Consider the following 22,063-nt stretch of genomic DNA (forward strand, 5'->3'; position numbering starts at 1 on the left):
ACTATCACAGCAACTACACTGGTTGTAAATGATATTGTCAAAGTCTTAGATGAGAAATAAAGCTGTGTTGCTTTGTTTGCTGACCCATTGAAGATGTTCTATACAGTAGATCATTCAATCTAATTGAAAAAGCTGTCTTCTTTTGGCCTGGCCAAGGATACTTGCCTTTGGTTTTAGAATTACCTTAGTGACAGAATACAGGCTACTGTACCTGATGAAATTAAATCTACATTTCACAAAGGAGTAGTCCACAAAGGAGTTCTACAGTGTTCAATTTTGGGTCCCATATTGTTCACTTGATGTATTAATGAAATATGTAACTCTTTCCGAAATAGTGCATTTCCTTTTTATGCTGAAGACTGTACTTTTAGCTTGATCAAGCTGTTCCACACCTGCTGTCTGTTTTCCAACTTTTACAAAAATGTATCGTAGGTTGGTACTAAATGCAAATAAATAAATAAGTACATGCTATTTTCTATGTCACAGAATCTAGCTTTGGAAGACAGATTAAAATCTGTCTTTTAAAACATGTTAGTGAGTTTGTGTAAGCAACTGAGCTTCTGTACTCAAATCTCTGGATGCCGTCTATCATTCGCCCTTGCATTTTATCACTGTCTGTTATAGGCTTCCGTTGGCTGGGAGTCACCGACATCAAGAAGGACCGGACATTGGTTGATGTTTTTATATAACTGCAAAAACAGACAAAATTTGTTGGAAGAACAGCAGTTACCAAACACGATCTCAAGACTGGATAGAGTTGGAGATACCACAGGCCAATTCCGAGCTGGGCAAAAAGGCTTTTGAATATTTTGTCCCACAGACATGGAATGCCATTCAGAGTGATCTTAGGCTACATTTTTTGTATACATTTATAAAAATAAATCTTGTTAGTGTACATTTTTTCTTAATATGTTTTATTTCCACTTACAGGGCTCAGTTCTAAGTGACACCTCGGTCTCAGTTGATTTCTCTGTATAAATAAATGTAAAGAAATACAGCGGGGAGAACAAGTATTTGATACACTGCCGATTTTGCAGGTTTTCCTACTTAGAAAGCATGTAGAAGTCTGTCATTTTTATCATATGTACTCTTCAACTGTGAGTGACGGAATCTAAAACTAAAATCCAGAAAATCACATTGTATGATTTTTTAGTAATGAATTTGCATTTTATTGCATGACATAAGTATTTCATACATCAGAAAAGCAGAACTAAATATTTGGTACAGAAACCTTTGTTTGCAATTAGAGATCATACCTTTCCTGTAGTTCTTGACCAGGTTTGCACACACTGCAGCAGACCACTCCCTCCATACAGACCATCTCCAGATCCATCAGATTTCGGGGCTGTCACTGGGCAATACGGACTTTCAGCTCCCTCCAAAGATTTTCTATTGGGTTCAGGTCTGGAGACTGGCTAGGCCAATCCAGGACCTTGAGATGCTACTTACGGAGCCACTCCTTAGTTGCCCTGGCTGTGTGTTTCAGGTCGTTGTCATGCTGGAAGACCCAGCCACGACCCATTTCAATGCTCTTACTGAGGGAAGGAGGTTGTTGGCCAAGATCTCACAATACATGGCCCCATCCATCCTGCCCTCAATATGGTGCAGTCGTTCTGTCCCCTTTGCAGAAAAGCACCCTAAAGAATGATGTTTTCACCTCCATGCTTCACGGTTGGGATGGTGTTCTTGGGGTTGAACTCATCCTTCTTCTTCCTCCAAACACAGCGAGTGGAGTTTAGACCAAAAAGCTCTATTTTTGTCTCATCAGACCACATGACCTTCTCCCATTCCTCCTCTGGATCATCCAGATGGTCATTGGCAAACTTCAGACGGGCCTGGACATGCGCTGGCTTGAGCAGGGGGACCTTGCGTGCGCTACAGGATTTTAATCCATGACGGCGTAGTGTGTTACTAATGGTTTTCGTTGAGACTGTGGCACCAGCTCTCTTCAGGTCATTGACCAGGTCCTGCCGTGTAGTTCTGGGCTGATCCCTCACCTTCCTCATGATCATTGATGCCCCACGAGGTGAGATCTTGCATGGAGCCCCAGACCGAGGGAGATTGACCGTCATCTTGAACTTCTTCCATTTTCTAATAATTGTGCCAACAGTTGTTGCCTTCTCACTAAACTGCTTGCCTATTGTCCTGTAGCCCATCCCAGCCTTGTGCAGGTCTACAATTGTATCCCCGATGTCCTTACACAGCTCTCTGGTCTTGGCCATTGTGGAGAGGTTGATGTCTGTTTGATTGGGTGTGTGGACAGGTGTCTTTTATACAGGTAACAAGTTCAAACAGGTGCAGTTAATACAGGTAATGAGTGGAGAACAGGAGGGTTTCTTAAAGAAAAACTAACAGGTCTGTGAGAGCCGGAATTCTTACAGGTTGGTAGGTGATCAAATACTTATGTCATGCAATAAAATGCTAATTTATTATTTAAAAATCATACAATGTGATTTTCTGGAAACCTGCAACATCGTCAGTGTATCAAATACTTGTTCTCTCCACCGTAAATATATGTTTTCGTCTATGTGGTTTGGTATAGGCCATCTGATAATAAAAATGCACACGACAATAGTATGGTCATACAAAAGTTTGACCGTTTGTTAACAAACTAAAAGTGTATTGTAATTTTTCTACCATACATTTGTTCCCACCATGACCCTATGGGGCTTTGTAGAACGAGAAAGAAAATGTGTGTGAGGTAAGAAGTCTGATGTCATCTTTCCTCAACTAGCATATTTCTGGGTAGGTAGAGTTAGTCATGAACTAGTCTCGTGAAGCCACATCTCCAATCTCGTCTGGCCACCTTGGAGGTCAGGAAACAGTGGGTTAATGTGTTTTGAGGCGTTACTAACAAAAACATTTGCAACAAAAATCCTATACTTATTCCCAAGGCCTAGCGACATTGTAGGCCTATGCAGATCTACAAGCAACTGTGTCAATCTAATGATGAATTGCCATCAACGTGGGAGACCGTGTGTTGATGTGTCAGGACAGGGCATAACAGAGCCCTCCATCTAGTTGAGAAGGAGGTTGATAAGAGGTAAAATAAATAATGGCATTCTGTAACAAAACACCAGGTAAAGGTGAAGCATGCTGAGGTGAGGCCCAGTGAGTGGAGCCAGAACCAGGTGATGACAGCCAAGTAATGACAATCAGGTGACTAGTGTATTAGGATTTTGGCCCTGCGTCACCGCAAATGCTAACCAACTCTGTGCTAATCACCAATGACAGCCATGGCTAATGAACCCAGACACTGATGTACTGCCACACATGGGAATCCATGAATGTGTGCTCATATGAGGAGACACTGAAGAGCACAACTAATGCACATTTTGTCTACACATTCATGCAGCAGTTACACATCTCCCTTTCCCCCAGCTGAGTGTAGTAAAGGGTCATTCCCCTTTCATGCAGGTCACAGGGTATTGTTTCATTATAGACAACATTGCAGAGGGATTTGATTGACTGCAGAGATATGTTTCATAATTTACAGGCAGAAAATGAGGACAAACTTGGTTTTAACTTTAACAATCTTCAAGTTATGGATCGGTGAAACTTATAAAACTCTTAGGAGTTTTGAAATTGAATTGGAATGTCCAAACATTCAATATAATTAATAGAATATAAAAACAGCACAGCAGGATTTTTTTCTAATGAATTTCAAATAGTATTTGTATGCTTTCTGTCTTAGCCTAAAATCCAAATAGAGTACAAATTGGTGGAATAGAGTACAAAATGGTGGAATCTGCGATAATATACAAACGTGAATTTCAATATTGTAATTTACCCAACATTGGAATTCAGAGAAGTTCAATCACATTGGAATTTCATTTGTGTAAATAATACCAATGCTGTATCCTTACCTTGGATTAGAGTGAATAAGTGGGTTCATTTCCTTCTGGTAGTGATGGCCCTGATTGGCTGGCTGTAAACCATAAGAACAGATGAGGAAAAGAGAACATCATAACCTATTAATTGTGCTATCAATCACATAGCAATCTCAGCACTCAGAACCTAATCTTGTATGCACACTGGACTCTAACATTTTATTTTAAAGGCTTTTGGTCATGAGAGACTAAACATGTTATCTATTGATTGTAACTATCTCATGCACTGAATGTTAAATCACAACCTGTGTACTGAAAAACCCCTTACATGCACTTCCCTCAGCTGCCTGATGGTAGCGGTGTTGCTACATATATTACTACAGAGTGTAGAGGAGCAGGATTTATCCATGACTACTATATGACTACATTGAGGTGAGCAGCCAGCTTGGGAGTAAAAGAGAGTATTTGAATAAGCCTAATTTGCACCTCATATTATCTTTGAGGAGGGCTGCCTGCAAATAAGGGCTTAAGGACAAGGGAAGGAATGATAGTATCTGGGCCCACTTCATTGCTTCCAGCACATAGCGTTGCATGTGCGAATGTGGATGTTTGAAACCAATGCGCGCTTGCGTGAAAGTCTCATGATATTAAACGATTAACCATGTGTGTGGTGTTATGGTAATGGCTTGACAGTTAGAGTGTCTGTAATGACCCCATTCACCAAAGAGGAAACCTACCAAGAGGCAAGGCCTGGAGTTCTTTATAGCACACTTATAATACCAATGGCAGCTAGTGCATAATAAGGTGTGGTGGCCTGTGGAAAAATTTAGTACCGTACACACACAGGATACAGTGGGCGTATAGGCTCAACATTGTTAAAAAAAGTGGCAATCCTATGCTATTGAACCGTTCCTTCCTGGGGGTCAGTAAAACCTGTCCATTCCATGTGGGATAGTACCCATTTTATAAAACAGATCTAGCTCAGCCGATAGAGAGTAAGGAATCACCAATAGCGAAAGATAAAAGCATTCCATTACTTCGCATTGCAAACATAGTTCATCAAGTTCAGCACAAAAGTACCCTGTGATCCGAATCAGTGTTTCACCCAGTCACGTCATAATTTCATAGATAGCTAACAGCAAGCAAGCTGCAAACAAACTGTGGCACTTTTCCAGTAAATTGTCTTTTGAAAATGAATGTTGAAAAGGGCTATGTTAACAAACTAGCCAGCATATCCTTAACTGAATGTCTGTTTTGTGTAATGTTCATTTGTTGGTCAGTTTTTCATTATGTATTTTGGTCCATTTACAGTCTTGTCTTAAAATTGAAATGACCAAACTATACAATAACAAGTTGGTCAAAAAGTGTGGGAAAACAAAGCAACTGCTTGCCATTCACTTTCAGTGACCTCTCTTGGCCTTCTGTGATTTGTCTGGGCCTTTGTGAATCTCTAGAAAACTACCACCCCTTGTAAGTCAGAACTGCATGCAGTGCATCTGTGAAATATTCAGACGCCTTCACTCTTGCTACGTTGTTACGTTACTACCTTATCTAAAATTAAGTACTTCCCAAAGTAAAAGGTTTTAGAAATGTTTGCAAATTAAAATAAATACATTTCACAATATAATCATCGCCCCAATCGGAGGTCCTGAGCACTGTGGAGCAGGTTTTCATCAAGAATCTGTCTGTACTGTCTGCTTCATCCATGTTTCCCTCAATCCTGACTAGTCTCCCAGTCCCTCTAGCTAAAAAACAGCATTATGCTGCCACTGCCATGCTTCACTCTAGGGATGGTATTGGCCAGGAGCAGTGCCTGGTTTCCTCCATTTGTGACACTTAACATTCAGGCAAAAGAGTTCAGTCTAGGTTTCATCAGACCAGAGAATGTTGTTTCTCATGGTCTGAGAGTCCTTTAGAAGCTTTTTGGCTACTTCCAAGCAGGTTGTCATCTGCCTATTACTGAGTAGTGGCTTCTGTCTGGCCACTCTACAATAAAAGGACAGTTTGGTGGAGAGCTGCAGAGATGGTTGTCCTTTTGGTAGGTTCTCCATCTCCACATACGATTTGGAGCTGTCAGTGTGACCATCAGGTTCCTGGTCACCTCACTTAGCAATGCTCTTCTCTCCGAATTGCGGCCAGCTTTAGGAACTGTTGATGGTTCCAAACTTCTTCCATTTAAGAACGATGGAGGCCACCGTGATCTTGGGGACCTTCAATGATTTTATTTCAATGCTCCAGATCTGTGTCTAGACACAATCCTGTCTTTGAGCTCTATGGATAATTTATTTGACCCATTTTGGGGTTTTGGCTCTTAAATTCACTGTCAACTACGGGAACTTTTATGGACAGGTATGTGCCTTTCCAAAATGAATTTAACAGAAGTGGTCAATCAAGTTGTATAACATCTCATGGATGATCAATGGAACCAGGAGGCAACAGAGCTCAATTTCAAGTGACATAGCAAATGGTCAGAATATGTATGTAAATGTAATATTTCAGTTTTTTATTATTTTTATTAGTAACAAACCCCCTAAAGCAGATAGCATCAGAACTCGTGTCCAGTGTTAAATGAAATTAATTTGCATGTTTCTTCAGTGAAAAAATTACAAGTACCGGACAGACCATCAGAACTACACAGTCAAACAATGACAGTTGTTAACTCTATAACAATGGATCTACAGCAAATAGTTAATGACTCTGCAATCAAGCATTTTCCCAACATATATAAAAACAGCTGATATTACGCCTCTATTTAAAAAGAGAACACTGGATGCATCCATATTGAACAACTATTGACCTGTATCAAATCTCCCTTTTATGGCCAAGATCATTGAGAAGGTTGTCTTCAATCGAATTAGCAATTTTGTGAACTCAAGCGATCTCTTCGACACATTTCAGTCAGGCTTTCGACCTCACCACGGTACTGATACTGTAACTGGTCTGTTACAGTATAACTGGTCTGGTTCTATTAGATCTCAGTGCAGCATTTGACATTGTAGATCATAGAATACTTCTAGAAACTTCTGGAAAATTGGGTAAAATTGGGAAGGAATCTCTAGGACAGTCCTTAATTGGTTCAGATCTCATTTAGAAGGCTGGAGTAACTTTGTCACCATTGGCAATCATGAATCTGATAGGGTGGCTATGACATGCAGAGTTCCCCAGGGATCAGTTCTCGGACCGCTTCTGTTCAATCTCTATATGCTGGGCCAAATTCTACAGAACAACAACATTAACTACCATAGCTATGCAGATTATACTCAAATATACAGCTCTGGACAAAATTAAGAGACCACTGCACATTTTCCTTTCCTTTCCAAAAAAGTTGAAAAGGAATGTTTTGAGTGAGGAACAGAAGCGTTCAATTTGCAGCGGTCTCTTCATTTGAACCCTTCTGTTCCTCACTCAGTGGTGTATATGGCTCTTGAACCGTATGACAACCGCTCAATAGACTCACTGTCACTGTATAGAGCACATAAAAACCTAGATGAACCAAAATTGTCTACAATTAAACAAAGTTAAAACAGAGTTTGGCAACAAGGATAAGAGAACTAGTATTAGTAAAGAGCTGTATTTTAAGGCCCTAATAACCAGGGACCAAGTGCGTAATCTTCTGAAAGACTCAGATCTCACATTCAACAGTCATACTGTATCAAAGTGGACACCAAAACAGCATTCTATCAAATTGAAAATATAGCCAGAATCAAGGGCTTGGTGCCCCAAAAAGACCAAGAGAAGCTCATCCATGCTTTTATCTCTAGTAGGGTTGACTACTGTAATGTCCTCTTAATTGGACTCCCCAAAAATACTGTAAAACAGCTGCAGCTCATTCAGAATGCTCCTTCTAAAAACCAAGAGAACCGAGCACATCACTCCGGTTCTTCTTTGCACTGGCTTCCAGTCAGTTACAAAATAGATTTTAAAGTTATGCTTTTAGTCTCTAAATCACTGAATGGTTTAGGCCCCAAACACATTTCTGATATGTTTGAAGAGTATAAACCGAGCAGGGCTCTTTGATCCATGAACACAGGTCAGCTAGTAGAGCCCAGAGTCCAAACTAAAAATGGCAAAGCTGCTTATGCTGCACACAACTGAAATAAACTACCAGAAGATCTTAGACGTGCCCCAAAAATCTTTAATTACAGGTTAAAAACACTTCTCTTTTCACGTGCCTATGACTGGGCGCTTAAACTTAACCACACTGTTAGCCTTACAGCTTTTATTGATTCCTCTTGGAATCTACTACGAAATCTACCAGTTATGTTTTTATTTATCTGTTTTATTATTACAATGTTTAATTTTTTGTTATTTTTACATTTCTCTTTTTCTTTGTAAAGCACATTGAATTGCTTCTATGTATGAATTGTGCTATATAAATAAACTTGCTTGGTATTTAATAGTGCATTTATTTATTTTTTATAAAAAAGCTGTTTTTGTTTTGTCATTAAGGGAATGCATAGACTGATGTGAAGTAAAAAAAAAAACGATTACATCCATTTAAAAAAAAGTGATGGGGTCTGTATTCTTTCTGAATGCCCTATTGGTCACAAAAAATGTACCTCTGCCTTAGCATTACAAATGAAAGAAATATGTCCTGGATCGCATACCTTTAAAAAAAAAAAAGAATTCAACAATGTCTTGGTTAAAACTTTAAAGTAATTCATAAAACTATGATTACATAGACAGCCAGGGGAAGCAGGTTATAACGGGTAGATGACTTACCATCGGTATGTGTGTCCAGGTGCTTGTGTCATCACTGGTGGTGCTGATGCTGACATTACAGTGGTGGATCTGAGAGGCACTGAGACGTGTTGCTCCTCCCCCTTCGTCTTCTTCCTCCTGCTCCCGTTGTAGACTGGCTAGCATACGTAGCTCCTCTTCCTCATCCTCCTGCAAGCATAGGCTGTCCAGCAGAGAGAGATCACAGGAAGTCCCAGTGGACCAAACAGGCTCATGGCTCCCTTGTCTCCTCTCCTTGCAAACCTTTAAATCAACAAGAACAAACAAAATCAGGACTGATTACCTAGACTGCCATCCAAACATTACAGTAAAATTTTTTCTTTTTTAATAGGTTCTGGGCTTTGTGGTTTGACCATGAATTTATTGATCATTTATTGATCTTGACTATTCAATCAGTTTTCCCTACTGTACATAGTATTTTGACTGCATTAATGTGTAACTGAGTGTTGTCTTGCAATTGTTATGTCTTAGGCCAGGTCATTCTTTTAAATGACAGTTGGTTCTTAATTGACACCTGGTTAAATAAAACAGTGAAATAAATAAAAATCAAGTGGAGGCCCCAAAATTAGATAATCAAACAAGTTTATTTTGATACTTCCAACAACAAACAGGTTGAAGACACGAGCTCATTCCATGTATAATCAAGATACTGTAATTTTTGTGTTTACAAAAGCAGTGTCAATCTCCACAAAGGTTCTTAGGCTCATTCTTTTTTTTAAGAGGTGAGAACAATTTGGTCGGGCATTAAGGTGGGAGTGTGTCAAACCCACGTCAATTTAAACATTTTATAGCCACTGCTATTCTCAAACTGCCCATTGATGGGTAATTGACCTGTTATATTATCTTTCTTGCGGGAGGTGAGTGGTGATAAACTACCGTTCAAAAGTTTGGGGTTACTTAAAAATGTCCTTGTTTTCGAAAGAAGTGAAGGTCTGCAAGGCTGAAATTGCTGCAAATGGAGGATTCTTTGACGAAAGCAAAGTTTGGACACAATTATTGTTTCAGTTAACAATCATTATTTTTAACCTTGTCAATGACTATTTCCTACTCATTTTGCTATATTCCCTATTCAAACTAATTTCAGGTACAAAGACTGCAAAGGCAACTAGTGCAACAATTTAAGAATAATGTTTCTCAACACAAAATTGGGGATCAATCCAGTCGAGTTTGGGGATCAATCCAGGGAGATCTGTAGTTGCACTGTATTTCTTTTTCAGTCCTTTCACTCTGCAAATGTCCCACATTTCAGTTCAATATGTCAAAAAAATAAAGGTAGACTAGTAACATTTTCTGCCTTATATTCAAAATGTTCGTCGCAATTTTTCTCTTTCTTTGCCTAGTTTTAAGATGACATAGCAAATGCCGACAGGGTGGATCAACCAATGTCAAAAAGTTGTTAATCGAACCTTGGGAGAGAGTAACATTGATCGCATGTCAGTGATGTACTGTAAGATTATTCGCATGCCAGAGAGAACGACACATTTGTTGCTTGTCACAGATAGAATGTAAAATAGTCTTGTGTTGTATTTTTCCGTTAGCACAGGGTTTAGGAATATAAGTGTAAAACATTAGCCTAGGGTAAAACCTTAGCCCAGGCTTAACAAACTATTGTGTGAACACAAGCTAAGCTAACACAGGGCCAGTCTTAGCCTGGGGCTAATATAGCCTGGGGCAAAAACAATGCAGTGTGAAAAGGCCTTTAAAGGAGCATAATACAGAATTGTTTCATTATAACATAAGAAAATATACACAATACATCTGCATTAATAGCAAAATTATAGTGTTTCACAACATTTACTTACCAGAAGTTATTTTGGGTGCATACAAAAGCTTATTAGAAAATGAGGAATATAAATTAGTCATTGGAGGATACAACGGGATCTGTTGTCAAATGGATTTTTGAGTTGATTTACTTTGTTTTTCTGGGCAGTGTAGTAACATCATCCGTCTGGGCAATGTAGTAACATCATCCGTCTGGGCAATGTAGTATCATACATTTTTGTCTTAAAACACAGCTTCACAGGAACATTTGCAACATTTACAGTATTATTGAACCCACATAAAATAACTGACTTCATCTGAGCTGCTTTGTGGCTCAGGGCCCATGCAGGACTCAGGACAGGACATGACCCACTAGCCCACGGCTCAGGACAGGACATGTCAGCGAGTATACGCTGACTTGTCCAGCCTCTGATTAAGAGGACGCTTCGCATGTTGTAACTGGCTGGCTGAGACGGGAACTAGGGGAAGTTAAGGGGCAACTCTGGAGGTTTAGAGAGGATCAATGGCTTCTGGAGTGAAAGCGCCTCACAGGCCAGTGAGAATAGCTCCATCCCCCTGTCCCCCTATAATCTCACCTCTCATCTCTCCCTGACAACTTTAATTAAGCCCCTGACTCTACAGTACCATGCGCAACCTCAGCGGAGCCCGTGGAAGGAAGGGCGGCACAAAAGCCTCTCCCGGGCTATCTGCTTGGTACATAGAGATGGTTTAGTGGTTGTAAGGCTGCAGCACATCGGGCTGTCTACTAGTCCAGGAAGGTGAGGGGTGAGAGATTCTCTGAGCCTCAGCAGCAACCCAGGCAGAAGGTTTATTCTATGGACTTGAGACCATTTCAATCCCCCCTCCGTCCTCTGATCACGGATCGCCTTGTACCCCTGAGGAAAGGTGACATCCCCAGGCACCTGGAGATGTGACAGGCAGCCCTCTCTCTGTCTCTCTCGCACCACGCAATCCTTCTCCTCAGCGCAGCACGACTGACAAACCAGCTTTCAGATCAGTGCTCTGCTGCATGCTGTACATCACACACTACTGCTCTGCTCTGTGCAGCTACGACATATCACCCACTTTAAAGTGAGCAGAGGGGATGAAGGGAAAAGGAGAAGAGGTGGTGAGGAAAAGGAGAAGTGGGGGGGTGAGAGGAGAGACATGTGGGCAGGCAGGTGGTGTCGTGATGGCATTAAAACAAGGTTCTCTTTCCTTTGCCTAACTCTTGTCTTGGCTTCTCTCTTTCTCTCTCTATTCCATCTAAGCTTCTCTCTTTCTCTTTCTCTCTCTGTTCCATCTAAGCTTCTCTCTTCTCTTTTTCTCTCTGTTCCATCTAAGCTTCTCTCTTCTCTTTCTCTCTCTGTTCCATCTAAGCTTCTCTCTTCTCTTTCTCTCTCTATTCCATCTAAGCTTCTCTCTTCTTTCTCTCTCTGTTCCATCTAAGCTTCTCTCTTCTCTTTCTCTGTTCCATCTAAGCTTCTCTCTTCTCTTTTTCTCTCTGTTTCCATCTAAGCTTCTCTCTTTCTCTCTCTGTTCCATCTAAGCTTCTCTCTTCTCTTTTTCTCTCTGTTTCCATCTAAGCTTCTCTCTTCTCTTTCTCTATTCCATCTAAGCTTCTCTCTTCTCTTTCTCTCTCTGTTCCATCTAAGCTTCTCTCTTCTCTTTCTCTCTCCATTCCATCTAAGCTTCTCTCTTCTCTTTCTCTCTCTGTTCCATCTAAGCTTCTCTCTTCTCTTTCTCTCTCTGTTCCATCTAAGCTTCTCTCTTCTCTTTCTCTCTCTGTTCCATCTAAGCTTCTCTCTTCTCTTTCTCTCTCTCTCTGTTCCATCTAAGCTTCTCTCTTCTCTTTCTCTCTCTCTGTTCCATCTAAGCATCTCTCTTTCTCTCTCTCTTTTCCATCTAGGCTTCTCACTTCTATTTCTTACACACTCTCTCTCTCTGTTTGATCTAAGCCCATTTTGACAGAAACCACTGGAGCATTGGACACCAGTCAACTCCAACCACAGAAGAGTGGCACAAAGCATGCAACCACAGATTGTCGCATACTGTAGCTTCTACATTATGAACCACAGTTCCTTTACCCTGAAACATTTCTCCTCTGATTTCTCAATCAAAAGCAAACTACTCCTGATAAGGCAGGCAATTCTAGAACCTTCCAGGGGCAGCTAACCCAACTTTAAATCATGTGGCATAAAAGGAAACAGAGATCCCAGAGATCAAGCAGAGGGAAGAACTGGAACAGAAGCCACAGCGGAAGAGGACTTTGGAGAAAGAAGGAGGGCGACCTCTAGCCCTGCGGCCCTCACCTTGGCATCGCTCCAACAACATGGAAACCTGGGAAGACCGACGAAGACTAACTCAGCACAACAGTAAGGTCTGGGCTGAAGTTGTGGAGAAGCTCAAGGTCACCACTACAAACCCCAGCTGGACTACTGTGACAGAGCCAACGGAACCACCCATAGCCCCAGCAGAGCAAGACGAGTCTCCCAGACGTTAGTGAATGCACCTTCTCCTTATATATCAGTGTTGCAGCAACTAAAGATCTAAAACCTTCCATGGGAACCAGTGATGTCGGGGAAAGAAGTCAGGTAGAAGAAGAGTGTAGAGGCTGTGAGAAAGACAACCACCCAAGGCCATCCTTTATATGCACCAAAGCAGTTAGTTTGAGTTCGATTACTCCCTCACTTTCTTCCCTCTCACTTTTTCTGCTAATAAAAGTCCCACCAGAGCAGTAATACTTGTCATGTATCTGTTTCATGTGTCTCTTCAGTTGTCATTTACTGGGCTTTTCAGAAAGTATTCAAACCCATTCAGGATGTTTTTGTTGACATTAATCTGCACACAATACTCCATAATGACAAAGCAAAATATCAAATGTTATCAAAATATCTAAAGAACAGAAGTTTTAAAGCCTTTATTTAGACAGACGGACAAACAGGAAATACCAATTCATCATTTAATGATTTATTATTGAAACAATGCATGACAATACAGATAAGACGTCTTGGTTTTAGGCACTGTCCATTTTGGGTAACTAACCCCGACTCTGTAAGAATGGCCAATGTGTTCTTGTGGCCATTGTGTTTTTGATTATCTGGTATGCTTACCAATGCCCATCTTGCCCGGTTACTTAAGTTTGCCAGACTGACAGCTCTAGGAAGAATCTTGGTGGTTCCAAACTTCTTCCATTTTACCGTGATGGAGCCCACCATTTACCTTGACATGTTCAATGTTATAGTAACTTTTACATGAGATATATTATGAGATAAATCACATGTACAAAACACATGCTTTGTAATTATGAAGTGTAGTGTGTAGATGTAATTTTTTTGTCATCAATTATAAATGAAGTGTACAACACAACAATATTTAGAGAAAGTGAGGAGGTCTGAAGAATTTCCGAAGTCACTATACAAACACATATTTGGTATTAGAATAACATTAGGGGAAATCTGGTTAATTATTATAATTTGGATCAAATAGCATTACCAAACATGGCATAAGTGTTAGAATCGTAGAACATGAACTTCAAGAGTACACAATTTTAAAAAGAGGGCTAAGGGGATAAAAAGGTTTGGAGCCCCTGGCTTGAGGAACGTCTGTGGTTCCTTTACTAAAGACACCCATAATTCTAAGAGTATGTGTCTTTCCTTCAACATGCTCTATTCTACTGCTCTTTTCAAAGAAAATATTCACAATAACAGGGAACACTAGATTTAAAAATGAACCAGTGCATAAGGGTTTGTGGCATAAGGCCAATATACAGTACTAGAGCTAAGTGCTGTTCTTACGCCGTGGTATGCTGCCAGTATACCCCAAACCCCTGAGAAGCTTATTTGTATTATAAACCGGTTACCAACGCAATTAGAATACTGCCTTATATACAATGGCTATTTGCCAATCAGCATTCAGGATTCAAATCACACAGTTTATAAAATACAATAAACCATTTAGCAGTAGTAGTTGGTGTATTCCTCAAAAAGTAATAATAATAAAAGGACATTGTTTACAGTTTTACATGTATTATATGTGTGTGAATTGGAAATGTGTTTTTTCCATGTCCACCTCTCTCTGAGACACCATCAGAGTGGGGTCACAGCCTGGTGATCTGAGGTTATTGATGGCGATGGAGCAATTAGTGTTCGCTGGGGTTGTCTTGTTCAAGGACTGAATAATGTGTTTTTTACCTCAGTGGCTCAAGGATTCCACCTAGGAAAATGTTGGTTACTTGTCAATGCTCCTAACAATAGGTTACCAGCCGTCCATGAGGCAGGATGAAGACAAAAACTGCCAAATTATATCCTTTCACCCCGGTTGATAACATCAATCTATGTGATACATCGGCCTTTCCTTTCTGTGTGTATATGTGCCTACCGGGCTATAACTTGAAGTTGCTGATGAGACATCCTGTCAGGTTTTAATCTGGGGGAGGAATCACATGGTGGCACATTTGATGTGCTGTGACAACTGTAATTCCCTGTCTGTTGTGGCATCAGAAATGTGACTCGCTGCTCAATTAGACTCTCAGACAGGCCCTCCCTCCTTGTCTCTCACTCCGTCCAGCCCTCTCTCCCAGGGGCTCCCCTTCTGCTCCTCCCTCTCATATATCTCTCCCTCCCAGGGCCTCCTTCACTCCCGCCATCCCTCCCTCTCTTCCACAGTGACAGGAGACAGTCAGGAATGATGGTCACTTGACAGCTTCTCACTTCATTATGACAAAAAGAAGTTGGGGAGGAAATAGACTTTGGCAGGGTTAACGGCAGAACCTTTTCCCTTTTGTCTCTTGGTAAATCATGTGCTTCTGAGTTGTCCCATAGGGTGACTGAAAGCTTTTGACAGAGACAGTACAGTGATAAAGATGTGATTGTGAATACTAAATGCCCAGTTACAGAAAGACAGCACCTTACCTTGCCTAGTCTGAAGCCTCCTCGGGCGTGGATCTCTCGTAGAGATCTCCTGCTCAGTGATGTCCTGCAGCTGCTCCTGTCATGGCTTACTCCCCCACCTCCTACGGCTCCCCCAGGACCAGACTGGCTCTGACTGATGTGTCCCCGTTCCTGCCTGGCGGCTTGACTTGGTGACAGGCAGCGGTTTGGGCCCAGCCTGGCCAAATCTACCATTCTGTTGTATGTTTGGGTGTCAGTATGGGGAGCCTTACTGGATGGGGCCCGTGCAGGTTCTGTGTGGGACAGTGTTGGCTCTGAGGTTAATGGTTGGTCTTCACCACTGGATCCAGGCTGTGGCCTGGTCAGAGCGGCCCCATCTGTGCCTTGTGATTCAGGAATGTCGGCGGTTGGGGGAATACCAGGTGTACCAGAACCAAGGGGGACACTGTTCCTCTGACAGAGGAACCTGGTGTAGGTATCTTCCTGAAAGACACAAAGAGGAAAAGTTTACAAAGAGGATTCTGATCTGTTTTAAAATATCAGGAATTTAAACCAAAATATAGAAAACTCTAGACAGGATGAAAGACTCACTGATAGCAGTTTTTGACATCTAATCCACACGTATAGGGTCTCCTTAACATACTTTCCAAGCAAACTGCCAACTGTTAACACAAGCTGTCAACTTCTCTTTGCAGATTTCTTTCATGCCAGGTAACGTCTTCGTCTCTTTCAAATATTATGAACAGAGATCGGAACTTGATCTGAATATATTTGTCCCCTTATTAAAATATGCATAATGGCTGCTAGGCAGGCATCTCTAAGAAGGACAGAGGAGGAAACACTGATGCAACACCTTGAAAGAAAAAGACGCCCGCCTCACGCTGGGAAATTATAGCACAACCTGTCACAGATGACTGCAAAATAAAGTGGGTGCAGGCCAGCTAGGTAATAAACCTGCTAACGCTGTACTGTAGGATACGATGCGGTCGGCTAGCCGTGGGCTGGGATCACAAATCCCAAATTACTTGCAATTAAGTATGGCAGCAGGCTATCTGAAAAGACACAACATTAGTCTTGCTTAGCTGGCAGAGGCTAACATGGCTTTAAAGTAGTGCTAGGCTTTCATCCTAGCTAATGGTCTCAGTAGGTTTGGCATGAAAGCAGACGGCTCTAGTTCCTCGTTCACTAATGAGTGCAACCTGGTGAAAGGGCATGTTATGTTTGACTCTAACCTCAAACCCTCTTGACTCTTCTTCACTCCTCCTCCACCTCCCTTTTACCCCTCGCTCTCATCTTTTCCTTCTTCTGCGTTTCTTTTCATCCTTAGAGTCAATGTCATGGAGTGGGGCCCAGATGGGACTGGTGTGGTGGAGGCGTCACAAGGGCCAGGGTCAACACCTCTGGAGTGGAGCCATGTGGTGGTTTTAGAGGCTTGGGGGTGTTTTATTCCATGCTTTGACTCTTTTACATATTGCATTCTAGTTAATGACAAGGGGATGAATAAGCTTAAAGAAACTATTTTGATTGGTGATCTGATTGGTCGAAAGACCAATAAGTAAAAAAGATCAGAATTAGACAGCCTGTGTAAACATAGCCTAATAATATAGGGATTAGAGACAGCTCCCAGCCTTTACTGAAACCTTTTATTTGAAACAGACTGTGACTGGCTGTGAATACTGTAATAGGTGGTGTCCAATTCTTTAACACATTGGTAACTTAAAACATTCTGTGTCTTCTGTCTACACGTGATGGTAGAAAATCAATAACGTATAATATTGGGGTATTATTTTTGATGATAGGCCATCGTATCATTTAGACAATTTCACAATATAATTTGGTTTGGCATCTTGAGTTTTGGCGTTTACATTTAATTCACTTAGAATACACTTTTATCCAGAGCCACTTGGAGTATTGAGTGCATACATTTTCAAACGTTTTCATAGTGGCCCTGGGTAAGAGTGGAACCCACAAGCGATCTTGCTCTTACCAAGTGAGGAGATTTACAATACATCAAAACTGGCTGTTTGTAAGACCACAAGCCTAAATGAACCAAATATAATATCATAGTGGAATGTCATTGTCAGACAAAAACACCACCACCATTTTACTCTGCATTAATAATTAATGTAATTCTTCTGTGTTTGCAGGTTTAACATCCATACAGCAACATCAATTCAATGGACGATGCCCAATTGATATTCTTGTGTTATCTGTTTTGAAGGATTTACAGCAAGCACATTTTGGAGATGGTGTTAATAAACTAGGCACACCTTACCTGAGACATGTAGTTGTGAGGCAGCAGATCAGTCTGACTAAAGATCCAAAAAAAGTATCATAGCCATTGCGATACTTTTTGCACTGAACTTGACCAAAGTTGCAGTATTTTTCCATCAGAGCTTGTTCTCCACCTTCTTTTCGAATAGCGAGCCAATTTGTTTTCAGCGCTTTTATTTCCTTGATCAAAACGCACCACACCACCCTGCAACCCCCACACACATCAATCTTAGTGGCCTAATTAACTGTAGCAGAGCATATGTTGAAGATGAAAATTATTTCCCTCAGGAGAGGAGAGTGAAGGATATACAAAGACAACAACTATATATTTTTTATTTGTAATTCTTGTGTCATTTGTCAGATGCTAGAGTAAGTTCTCACCCTTTACGCAAGAAATATTAACTGAATCATGCTTTTCGCAGATGAAATCTTAATGGAATCCAGCTTTTTGCATATTTAATCTTAACTGAATCATGTTTTTCTAATTTCAAATATTAACATAATCATGTTTTTCTAATTTCAAATGAACATAATCATGTTTTTCTAATTTCAAATATGAACTTAATCATGTTTTTCTCATACAGGACCGTAAATAGGCTGAACTAGAATTTTTGTTTTGTATAGAAATGTACTAAAATAACTGACCGTCAATGCTTTCTTTCCTTTTTTCCTAGTGGAATTCATTTACCAGCTCAAGGTCCGGTAATTTATTCTGAATATTAATGACAGTCTTAAAACTGAATAATTAAAATATAAATGTATACCCAGTAAAGACAATTAGTTTCTTTGAATACATCTACTTGTAATGGCCTTTGTAATCATAACTTTGAAAATTCTTCTCAGCAGCTTTATCACTGGGTAAGCAATGGATTGCTGTGTAAACAGTTTTCCCATTAGCTTTGCACTAATGGTCTCAGAAATAAGATTTAAGATAAATAATCCTCTATAGTTCATTATTATAGGCCCTTATTGTATGCTCTTGCCCAGTTTAAAATCAATCCTTTCATTTGACTGGAGGGTATAGCTTCTCTTCAGTTTAACATTTGATTAGAATTAAAATCTTAGAATATCACATGCATTTTAAGTAAAGAAGATGTGTCGAAGCTATGTATGCATGCATGTTTGTTTATATTGTCCAACCTCCAGTAACTGGTTCTGTTCCAGTTGTCTGCGACACATAGACATACCTCCTCACTCTCACTGGCTAGGAAGTCATCCTCAGGTCTGGCCCCACTGCGCCCTCTTGTGTCCAGCTGGCTGTGAATGTCAGTGGCCCAGGCTGCCTCCTTAGTCCAGCAGGCCTCTACCTGCGCCTGGCCTCGCCTGGCTGAGTGGGGCCGTGAGGAAAACATGTAAACTTTTTCCACAGAGAGCTGTGGCTCTGAGCCTTCATCACTGTCCCTCTCCTCTTCACTACAATCACTATCCAAGTCCTGCAGGGGTAATGGGGATGGGAGGAGGTGAGGGATGGGACCTGGGTTGAGACCAGACAGAGGAGAAGGTTTTGTGGGGATCAAACAGTCTCTGTCCTCTTCATAAGTTCTGGTAGACAATAACCTGTCTGAGAATAACAACAATAGTCAACAAAAGAGTGAATTATCTCCAATGCTTTTACATGACGAACACGTGGAATTGGATTGATTGGAATTTAAACAGAATTAACACCACTGTATGTAACTACTTAACATTATGTTATTAAACCTAACCCTACCAGTCATGCTTTAGGCCAGGGTAAAGCATGGTTTTAGCTGCTTCACTAGATATATAAAAAACGCCAAATTCACTGAAAGCAGCGCTGCGGGTTCATTTCAGGACCATTTCTATATACTTTTTACATTAAATCTCACATCAGATTAAATCAATTTTTCCAACCTAAAATATGATTGCCAGATACTGTACAAACACAGCAATAGCTCATAATTATAAGTATGATACATTTGGCCTTAATGCTGCTTCTAGTGACCCCTTGTGGTAGGTGTGTCTGGTATGTGGGGTGCCTGCAAGTAAATTTTTGGTTGTTAGCCGGAAAATGCATTCTCCTCCAAGCACGTTGGTGGTTTTGGTGGAGTAGGCAGGGTAATGAGAAAAAGGCTTGAAATGTGTTTCCGATGACATGTCTCGATCTTTACTAAGCTTGCTTGGAGTTGCTGCAATGAGGAAAGGCCATTAAGTGCAATCATAAATCCAACTTTTACGGTTTTTATTTAGTTTTTTATAATTGTACTTTTACTTGGATATTGTGGATTACTGTGAGTAAATAAAGCTGGAAAAAGTCTGATATTATTTGTTGGCAATTTAGGCTGTAAGGCAACAAAAGGTGAACATTTTGATAGAGGGTGGTGACTTTCTATACCCACTGTATACACTCACCTAAAGGATTATTAGGAACACCTGTTCAATTTCTCATTAATGCAATTATCTAATCAACCGATCACATGGCAGTTGCTTCAATGCATTTAGGGGTGTGGACCTGGTCAAGACAATCTCCTGAACTCCAAACTGAATGTCAGAATGGGAAAGAAAGGGGATTTAAGCAATTTTGAGCGTGGCATGGTTGTTGCTGCCAGACGGGCCGGTCTGAGTATTTCACAATCTGCTCAGTTACAGAGATTTTCACGCACAACCATTTCTAGGGTTTACAAAGAATGGTGTGAAAAGGGAAAAACATCCAGTATGCGGCAGTCCTGTGGGCGAAAATGCCTTGTTGATGCTAGAGGTCAGAGGAGAATGGGCCGACTGATTCAAGCTGATAGAAGAGCAACTTTGACTGAAATAACCACTCGTTACAATCGAGGTATGCAGCAAAGCATTTGTGAAGCCACAACATGCACAACCTTGAGGCGGATGGGCTACAAAAGCAGAAGACCCCACCGGGTACCACTCATCTCCACTACAAATAGGAAAAAGAGGCTACAATTTGCACAAGCTCACCAAAATTGGACAGTTGAAGACTGGAAGAATGTTGCCTGGTCTGATGAGTCTCGATTTCTGTTGAGACATTCAGATGGTAGAGTCAGAATTTGGCGTAAACAGAATGAGAACATGGATCCATCATGCCTTGTTACCACTGTGCAGGCTGGTGGTGGTGGTGTAATGGTGTGGGGGATGTTTTCTTGGCACACTTTAGGCCCCTTAGTGCCAATTGGGCATCGTTTAAATGCCACGGCCTACCTGAGCATTGTTTCTGACCATGTCCATCCCTTTATGACCACCATGTACCCATCCTCTGATGGCTACTTCCAGCAGGATAATGCACCATGTCACAAAGCTTGAATCATTTCAAATTGGTTTCTTGAACATGACAACGAGTTCACTGTACTGAAATGGCCCCCACAGTCACCAGATCTCAACCCAATACAGCATCTTTGGGATGTGGTGTAACGGGAGCTCCGTGCCCTGGTTGTGCATCCCACAAATCTCCATCAACTGCAAGATGCTATCCTATCAATATGGGCCAACATTTCTAAAGAATGCTTTCAGCACCTTGTTGAATCGTAGAATTAAGGCAGTTCTGAAGGCAAAAGGGGGTCAAACACAGTATTAGTATGGTGTTCCTAATAATCCTTTAGGTGAGTGTATATCAGAATGTGTAGCCGTAACACTCCTTCTGAGACAACAAGCAACAGTGATACTGAATCCAGAATAATGATCGAGTCCTAATTAGAGGATGTAATGGATCTATCTGCATTCCTTCATCATCTGAAAAACCTCCTGTTGTTCTCTGCCTGCCTGTGTTCATTTTCATATATGCAAATATCTACTGTCACCGTATGGCAGATTCAAATGAATTCCAATATAACATTGTTGCCAAAAATTGTCCTGCACCCTCATTTAATTTCCACTCCTGCAAAGACGGATATATTTTGGTCTGTTTTTTGTTAATAGCGGCATAATACAATAATGAGCATTTCAAATATGCATAAGTAGAAGCCAGAGCATCAAAAACAATGCTATTGTATTTGTCTGCAATATGCAGGAAAATACTGGGGAGAAAAACGCATCGCCTTGGCAGAGCGGGGTTCACCCGCAAGCACACAAATTACATCATTAGTAGTGTGGACGCCATTCTACTGCAGAATCATTGCTCACGTACCCATACATCTGCCCATGGGGTCTGTCTACAGCCCTGGCATTAGAAAACACCCAGGCAGGAACACACGCCAGATTCCTGACAATCATATTGTGGGTTTATATCAGACAATGACATTGGCAGTATAGTATGGGTCTGTACAGCATGTAGGTATGTTACAGCACCGCAGCACTGTCTCTAAACAAAGGTTACAGCAATGAACACGGAGGTGCTCAGAAACTCATTCAGCAGTGCAAGTCCAGTCTGACACTGGCCCGGATACCAAATGTATTCATTAACTTGAGAGCCCTTCCATCCCCCGTATGTACAGGATATGAGACTCTCCTCAGACCAAAAATACTGAAATTAATCCTAATGCACTGAGCCAGCCAGGCTTTATGGCTGCATCCCAAAGGCACCATTTCTCCAATTTAGAGTACCTCTTTTTACCAGGGTCTGTACAGCTTTGCCTCACACAGGCAATAGGTTGTCATTTG

At 41.1% G+C, this 22,063-nt stretch overlaps 1 protein-coding gene across 2 annotated transcripts in view; it reads right to left on the bottom strand.

Annotated features, from left to right (window-relative positions):
- cfap20dc (CFAP20 domain containing) overlaps positions 1-22,063 on the bottom strand; it is a 73,290-nt gene that overhangs the window by 13,978 nt on the left and 37,249 nt on the right. Inside the window, exons 12-15 of one of the 2 annotated variants that reach the window (XM_034287084.1) lie at positions 18,685-18,971; positions 15,245-15,706; positions 8,553-8,813; positions 3,867-3,928 (exon numbers count right to left, since the gene is read on the bottom strand). In XM_034287084.1, the coding sequence (XP_034142975.1) occupies positions 3,867-3,928; positions 8,553-8,813; positions 15,245-15,706; positions 18,685-18,971 (1,072 nt within the window). Of the gene's footprint in view, positions 1-3,866; positions 3,929-8,552; positions 8,814-15,244; positions 15,707-18,684; positions 18,972-22,063 lie in introns of those variants that run through there. The other variant, XM_029113763.2, reaches the window with a different exon arrangement.

Source organism: Esox lucius, chromosome 17, assembly GCF_011004845.1.
Source record: "Esox lucius isolate fEsoLuc1 chromosome 17, fEsoLuc1.pri, whole genome shotgun sequence".
NCBI classification, from domain to species: Eukaryota; Metazoa; Chordata; class Actinopteri; order Esociformes; family Esocidae; genus Esox; species Esox lucius.